This window comes from Acipenser ruthenus, chromosome 11 (assembly GCF_902713425.1).
Source record: "Acipenser ruthenus chromosome 11, fAciRut3.2 maternal haplotype, whole genome shotgun sequence".
Taxonomy (NCBI): Eukaryota; Metazoa; Chordata; class Actinopteri; order Acipenseriformes; family Acipenseridae; genus Acipenser; species Acipenser ruthenus.
The window spans coordinates 1,451,050-1,459,661 of record NC_081199.1 but is presented as its reverse complement, the minus strand read 5'-3'; the positions used below and the strand labels follow the sequence as shown (position 1 = coordinate 1,459,661).

The following is an 8,612-nucleotide window of genomic DNA, read 5'->3' as shown; positions in this document are numbered from 1 at the left end:
CGTACTCCTATCAAAGTCGTGTGCAACCCCGAAACTATATATTCTCTAGGAGTAAATAACGATTGGCCGCAACATGTGTTACCCATTTACCTCAGCCAGCACCTTTCTTATTCCAAGAAGGATTTCCACAGTTAAATGAAAACATGCGCACTTAACATTGTTCACGAAAAGAAGAGAATTGAGGAATGTGCACAAAGCAAAAACTGAATTGTATTTATTTTAAAAAATGTCAAACAAATGGAATATCATTTGATTACTCGTGTGTGGCACATGTACGTCTGACAGCACTATAAAATATGCAGGTACACAGAAAAGCCAACGCATTTCTATAGGACACAAACGGGGAGATCGGCATTTCCACGTCTGGCTACATCCGTTCCCTTGTTTTGATTTGCTAAGGCATTCTCTGGATCAGTTCTGTAACATAAAGAAAAAACAGCTCAATTTAAGCTCACAATAAACGCATTTACGAGCATGTATGTTTTCAGAATTGCACTTTGAAAAGAATGCCTAACAAAACCACTAAATCAAAAGAATTGTGAATTGAGTTAAATAATAGCTGAAGTAATATTGCAGAAAAACTAACAATTTAGGCAGTCAAAGCACTTTTTGGTGGCGGACTCTGTGCTATACGCATGAAACTCATCTTTCATATTGGATAGTAGTCCGTCTGGGCTGATGTCGCTTGGCACATAATGATTTGACATTATGTTACAACTTGCTTATTTAGAACTGTCCCCAGTGTCCAGAGCGAACAACTATTGCAAAATGTTTCCCATCTTTTACAATGTATTTAAAGACTTCAATCTCAATGACCAGTTGCCAATGTAAACTTATCCACGTTTTCCTACGAAGTTATCGTTTTCATTTCAATACAATTTGTTGGCTCTTATTCTACAAAATGTGAATGTGTCTGGATAGGTCTTTTGAAACCGCTTCTTACAAACTAATAATAATAATAATAATAATAATAATAATAATAATAATAATAATAATAAATGGTTTATCATTTTTCTGTGTTCTCACCTTCGTTTACATTTCCGGAACACGCGACAGACTCTTCTCAGAACAGCCTCCTTAAGAGCAGAACTTCCCATTATGTACAAGGCTGGCGTGCTAATGGGGTTTACTTCGGACAGTACAACGAAAGGGTCAGTCCCGTTATTAATACATATGTATGCATACGGTGACTTCATATTACGCAGTATGGTATTGACGAATGCTGGAGTCCAAAGAGCAAGAAAGCAAAATGCCACGACAATAATGAGTCTCAGCGAGGCTTTCTTCCTGTCGGTTTCCGGACCTGGTGGATCTCGTGAAAGTTGATATTTAGCGATAAGATAGAGTTTAAGGTTCAATCCAAGCATTGCAAACGTTATTATTATCTGAAAAGCTAGTGTACCATATGCACGATGCTGTGTAGCTGCCTCCAAAGAAACGACGTTGTTAATCAGGGCTGTTAAATAAACGTAAACCCAACAACAAATGCAAATTCCAATAATTACTGACCTGGTGATGTAGCGACTATAAACATAAGGGTGACCTATGGCTAAATATCGATCAATCTGTGCGAACAGAACAGTCAAAACGTTCACTCCCACACATGAATTTAATATGCCCAATGTTGAATTCCTTCGTGGATAATATTCCTGCACATCAAAAAGTCCACTGTAATACCAAGCAAAACCCGATATCGTATCGCTTATGCTTGTGTTCAGCATGAAAATGAATCTGTTTTCCGTGCGAAGAGACTTTGTGCAAAGTATAGCTATAACTACCGACCCAGCGACTATAACAATCGTGGTAGCTATTAGTATGTTCAAAATGAAAATGGCAAAATCGCCAGGGCTATCAAAATCCACTGCAAGGGGGACAGTCATATCTCCTTGTGTCTGGATGATGATAAAGTGAGGTTCTGGTAAGTAGCGTATTGCTATTTATAGTGTTGAGGTAATTTGAGGGTGGTGAAGTAATGGATCTCGCAATAGAGTTCAGTTAAATCCCTGGAACGCAATTAAGAAATGTTTTTGAGATAGTGCAGATCGTGCCCCATATTTCAGTTTGTTAGGTATCTGTAGGTTATTTTCAAAGAAAACACAAGGTGGCGACTACCTCCCATTTACACAACCAAGAACAGGAAAGTTCACCGAAGAACAGCGTTTTGGACAGAGGTTTCATTTGATAAGGCGCTCTGCAGACTCCGGGTCTGTTCATAAAGCTAAACAAACGAGTACGGATTTTAGGGTCATTTTGAAAAAATGGGGAGGGGGTAGCTGTGACATTTTCGGGAGGATTTACAAAACATTCAATTCAGAAAAAAACACATGTTGAAAGTTCAAAAACTATGGACTCGCGACAGGAAAGTTAGATATCTAAGAAAAATGTCGAGTATTAGATTAAAGCATGACAATGCTCTGCAGGTGTGTGGTTTGCATTTAAATACTCCTGGGGTGTTCCCAAAGCCTTTTCCAGGGGAGCAATCGTTAACTCGCCCCACATATAGTTGTAAACGTTACTGAATGCATACCAATAATTTATTGGAATGAGTTCATGGAGCTAAAAAATAAAGTAATATACATTTCTAGAAATATTACATTTCTACATTATCTACTGTTGCATAATAATACATGGCAAATGCAAAGACCAGAGCATACTGTAAATCTTTTTAAAAGTAACTGATGTTACATTCTCGTTGCTTTGTGGTTTCTTTTTGAACATTCTTTGAAAATAAATAATAACATGCTGGTGTCACACTGCGTGCCTATGACACTCAGGGTCCCCTTAAATAATAATAGTCGTCGACTACGCCACCTGCTGGTAAGCGCCGGGACTAGAATTAATTTCACTTCAGTTCCTAAATGCAGCTAAGACAAACACAGCACCTCACAATACAAACACAGGCTCGTTAGTAATAGATGGGATTTGGACTAGAGGCAACACCAAGGAGAGACAAGCAAAACTAGGTACAGTTAAAACAAGGTTGATTTATAATTTTTTTTTTTTTTTTTAAAAAGGTTTAGTAGGAATTTGACAATGGAAAAAAATGACAAAAAAATAATAACCCAAACACCCACTGAATGGCTAGGGTGCGAAAGTATCAAAATAAAATAGAAAATCACTCACTGAATGGCTAGGATGTAAAGTAGAAAAATAATAATAATAAAACAACACAAATTGCACCGCAGTACTGCCAGCACCAACGACCCCTTCTGGGGCAGGAAGAAACGAGCGTCAATGATAGAAGCCTGGTCGCACCGCAGGTACAGGGCGGGAATTCTAAAGAACAGAAAGAAAGAAAAGAACAAAGAAAACAGCAGCAAAAATCCGAGATGACTGAGCCTTGTCCTGCTCAGAATAACAGACTGAAACCTCTTAAAAACACTCGAAATAACTGGGTTGTTCGCTCAACATTTAATTGCACCACACCAGAGGCTAGGTTCTAAAAATAGGTTTAGTGGAAGTGGAAACCGAACATATCTCTTACAGGTCAGTTTAACCTAAAAAAAAAAAAATCGGTTTGCACTTCGCTTTGTACAAATTCACTTGATCCAGTAATAGAAAAACAAACAAACAAAAAAAACATGTATATGGGCCAGAGCAGCTTCTACTCCCATTGTCCATAATGTAATACAATGTGATATATCACCAAGAGTCTTGTTCTCTTTAAGTCATGCAGCTGTGCTCATATTGTGCACATTAGCACAGCGCTGATACAGGTTCCCTTCACCTCGTACACGGATTTGAGTGTGCAGCTAATAAATGTTTCACCATTGAACACCAATACACTCGCAAAAGTCACCACTTTAATTGATGTGTTTAAGTCTGTCCCATTATCCGATGTTCCTCGCTTTGTCAATATCCAGTGCTGCAGTTGAGAGAAGCTTCTCAGCGTTGCGAAAACTAAAGAACTTCCTAAGATCAAGAACCAAGAACGTTTGAACAAGGCGTTGCTGTAGCACTGATCAAGTGAACATGACTAACATTGCTAAGGAGTTTAATTCAGTTCATTACAGACGCAGTCAGTATTGTGGTACATTTAAGCGAGTCTGTCAGATACTTCATTTAAGCAATAGAACCGAAAGAAGAGCACTTTACTTCAGCTACCCCCTACATAACGAATATGGTTTGTTTTTATCTACCTCTTAAAACAATGTAAAACAATACCTGTACCTGGAACTTGTAATGTTTAACTAGGAGTTGAGTGCACGTTCGTGTATTTGTGTAAATGTAAGTTACCATTAGGTGCTAAAATGTATTAGCGAAAGATAAAAAAAAAATAGTTTTAGTAATTCTAGAATCTCCAGTAGACGACAGGTCTTAGTGATGATCGTGCTGTTTGTTCAGTGTTTTAGTAATTCTAGAATCTCCAGTAGACTACAGGTCTTAGTGATGATCGTGCTGTTTGTTCAGTGTTTTAGTAATTCTAGAATCTCCAGTAGACTACAGGTCTTAGTGATGGTCGTGCTGTTTGTTCAGTGTTTTGTTCACAGTGTGTTCTTAAATGTGTTGGTGGGGGGAGCGAGCTGACCCCGCGTTTCGCCTCCTATGATATAAACACCTGTTTGTTTGTAAACCTGCTTAAAAGTGTATGTTTCATTTTTAGACATTTGAGTTTTGACAAATACACATTACCTTAATTAGTTCAATTCGTAATCTAAAATGATAGGTGTGTGATTGTGTGTGTGTATATATATATATATATATATATATATATATATATATATATATATATATATATATATATATATATATATATATATAGTTTTTCATGTATTTGGATGGCTCTGGACATCTTTCTCATCTCTTAATCTAACTCGAAGTTATTTTCGTTCAAAACACTAGGTGGCACCTTTGCCACATGTTTTTTTCTTGATGGCGCTTTTTGTAGATCCCACCTATTTTGTTATAATGAATCCCATGTCTAGAGCACGTTGCTGTAGTGCTGCCTGCGCATAGCAACCAGAATAAAAGGAAAGCGGGACTTTACGCACCTTAAGTTAGAAAAAGAAAGCCGTTTATAAAGGCGTCACTGATTCAGATAGGGTTGTTTTTATAATCATAGTTTTGCATGTTTCTTCATAAACTTTATTTAGTTTATGGAGCAGATTCAAATAAAGACAGCATGCATCAAATCTAAAACTAAAAAAATAAAGATCCAGAACACTGGGGTACAGCCAAATGTGCGGAGGAATAACGTGGGGATATTTGACTTTATAGGATGACATCTTTATAACTATTGGTAAAGCCCTAGGGTGTCAAATTGGGTTCTTACCTTCTTTTACATTTGTGGCAGAGTTTCCACCAGACACTTTAAGAACAGCTTCCTTAAGAGCAAAACCCCCCATTATGTACAAGACCGGCGTGCTAATGGGTTTTGCTCGGGACAGTGCAACGAAAGGGAATTGGTTCAGAATTATGTCTTGTTTGCATTTTAATTAAATGGGAGGTGATTCATTAACGTTTCATTTTGAAAAAGCAACATTCAGAATGTTTTTTTTATTTTTTGGGGGCATAAATTAAGAGTTATTTAAATGTGGACCGCCTTCAAAGCAACCTAATTAAAATTAAAGCCGCCCGCTTTGATAAAACAGAATGAAACAGCGGGCTTTGCATGAAGCACACAAATGATAAATGATCCACAAGTTGTAGACTCAGAGGTCGGTACTTTAACAGAGCAGAGATTCCACAATGTACAAAGTTATATTATTTTCACAGAACATCTGAACATAAGGTAAAGTAGGGTGTACCATGAGGGGTGAAAAGAGAGATAGTCCCATCTCAAAACTCATGATATTTGAATATAATGTATTTAAAGAAAAATATAACACGCTCCCCGCCGTACTCCTATCAAAGTCGTGTGCAACCCTGAAACTATATAATCTCTAGGAGTAAATAACGATTGGCCGCAACATGTGTTACCCATTTACCTCAGCCAGCACCTTTCTTATTCCAAGAAGGATTTCCACAGTTAAATGAAAACATGCGCACTTAACATTGTTCACGAAAAGAAGAGAATTGAGGAATGTGCACAAAGCAAAAACTGAAATGTATTTATTAAAAAAAAAAAGTCAAACAAAGGGAATATCAATTGATTCCTCGTGTATGGCACATGTGCTGCTGACAGCACTATACAATCACATGTCTACATATTCAAAATAATCTAATGTAACCGATTTAAACACATCTTAGTGTTTATTATACGTTTTATATACTAGCCTACCGGCTTCACTCTTTCAGAGAATCTTATTTTGTATTGTCCACCTTGTGTACTGAATAGAAGTCCTGATAGTGACTTTAAAGTAAGAATTAAGATAAGATAAGGCTTGGGGTACAATTGTGATTTCAGTTTAGGGGGTTCTGTGATGCTCCTGGAAGCGTGACTCTTCCTCAGCATTTGGCTCTGGACAAATAGACAACGCGCTGAAAGACACAACAAGGTATATTGAAATCGGTGTTATTAGATTATTTTAAATTCTTAAAACATGTGATTATACTGCGAGGAAACAGCATCAATAATGTGTCAACGTGCCCTATATATTTCTCTTCCACTTTGCCCTGCACGCCAGGCAGTAAAGTTGTAGTTGGCTTGTCAACAGATATGCATTTTCAGTTGCTGCATCACATTACATGGATCATATCAGCTTTTCAGCAAATATATTACAATAGTAGCCTACATACCTGTATCAACATTTCCAGTAAGTTCATGACAATACAAATCTACTTAATTCAATGAACAGATCTTAACCAGGATTCTACGAGGCAAGTAAAATATGCAGGTACACAGAAAAGCCAAAGCATTTCTATAAGACACAAACGGGGAGATGGGTATTTCCACGTCTGGATAGATCCGTTCCCTTGGTTTGATTTGCTAAGGCATTCTCTGGATCAGTTCTGTTACATAAAGAAAAAAAGAGCGCAATTTAAGCTCAGAACAAACGCATTTACGAGCATGTATGTTTTCACAATTGCACTTTGAAAAGAATGCCTAACAAAACCACTAAATCAAAAGAACTGTGAATTTAGTGAAATAATAGCTGAAGTAATATTGCAGAAAAACCAACAATTTAGGCAGTGAAAGCACTTTTTGTTGGCGGACTTGTGCTATACGCATGAAACTCATCTTTCATATTGGACAGTAGTCCGTCTGGGCTGATGTTGCTTGGCACATAATGATTTGACATTATGTTACACTTGCTTATTTAGAACTGTCCCCAGTCTCCAGAGCGAACAACTATTGCAAAATGTTTCCCATCTTTTACAATGTATTTAAAGACTTCAATCTCAATGACCAGTTGCCAATGTAATCTTATCCACGTTTTCCTACGAAGTTATCGTTTTCAATTCAATACAATTTGTAGGCTCTTATTCTACAAAATGTGAATGTGTCTGGATAGGTCTTTTGCAACCGCTTCTTACAAAATAATAATAATAATAATAATAATAATAATAATAATAATAATAATAATAATAATAATAATAATAATAATAATAATAAATGGTTTAAACTTTATCCTTTTTCTGTGTTCTCACCTTCTTTTACATTTCCGGAACACGCGACAGACTCTTCTCAGAACAGCCTCCTTAAGAGCAGAACTTCCCATTATGTACAAGGCTGGCGTGCTAATGGCGTTTCCTCGGGACAGTATAAAGAAAGGGTCAGTCCCATTATTTATGGATATGTATGCATACGGTGACATCATGTTACGCAGTATGTCACTGATGAACGCTGGAGTCCAAAGAGCAAGGAAGCAAAATGCCACGACAATAATGAGTCTCAGCGAGGCTTTCTTCCTGTCGGTTTCCGGACCTGGCGGATCTCGTGAAAGTTGATATTTAGCGATAAGATAGAGTTTAAGGTTCAATCCAAGCATTGCAAACGTTATTATTATCTGAAAAACCAGAGCACCATATGCACGATGCTGTGTAGCTGCCTCCAAAGAAACGACGTTGTTAATCAGGACTGTTAAATAAACGTAAACCCAACAACAAATGCAAATTCCAATAATTACTGCCCTGGTGATGTAGCGACTATAAACATAAGGGTGACCTATGGCTAAATATCGATCAATCTGTGCGAACAGAACAGTAAACACGTTCACTCCCACAAATGAAAATAATATTCCCAATGTTGAATTCCTTTGTGGATAACATTCATCCACATCAAAAAGTCCACCGTAATACCAAGCAAAACCCGATAACGTATCGCTTATGCTTGTGTTCAGCATGAAAATGAACCTGTTTTCCGTGCGAAGAGACTTTGTGCAAAGTATAGCTATAACTACCGACCCAGCGACTATAACAATCGTGGTAGCTATTAGTATGTTCAAAATGAAAATGGCAAAATCGCCAGGGCTATCAAAATCCACTGCAAGGGGGACAGTCATATCTCCTTGTGTCTGGATGATGATAAAGTGAGGTTCTGGTAAGTAGCGTATTGCTATTTATAGTGTTGAGGTAATTTAAGGGTGGTGAAGTAATGGATCTCGCAATAGAGTTCAGTTAAATCCCTGGAACGCAATTAAGAAATGTTTTTGAGATAGTGCAGATCGTGCCCCATATGTCAGCTTGTAAGGTATCTGGAGGTTATTTTCAAAGAAGACACAAGGTGGCGA

The 8,612-nt window shown here is 37.4% G+C and overlaps 2 protein-coding genes across 2 annotated transcripts; both read right to left on the bottom strand.

The window, feature by feature from the left end:
• Nucleotides 1-1,022: 1,022 nt before the first annotated feature.
• Nucleotides 1,023-1,880, bottom strand: LOC117973339 (ovarian cancer G-protein coupled receptor 1-like). The gene has a single exon (XM_034925383.2). The coding sequence runs from the start codon at nt 1,878-1,880 to the stop codon at nt 1,023-1,025; it is 858 nt and encodes a 285-aa protein (XP_034781274.2).
• A 5,646-nt stretch (nt 1,881-7,526) lies between these two features.
• Nucleotides 7,527-8,384, bottom strand: LOC117427074 (ovarian cancer G-protein coupled receptor 1-like). The gene has a single exon (XM_034901653.2). The coding sequence runs from the start codon at nt 8,382-8,384 to the stop codon at nt 7,527-7,529; it is 858 nt and encodes a 285-aa protein (XP_034757544.2).
• Between the last annotated feature and the right edge of the window lie 228 nt (nt 8,385-8,612).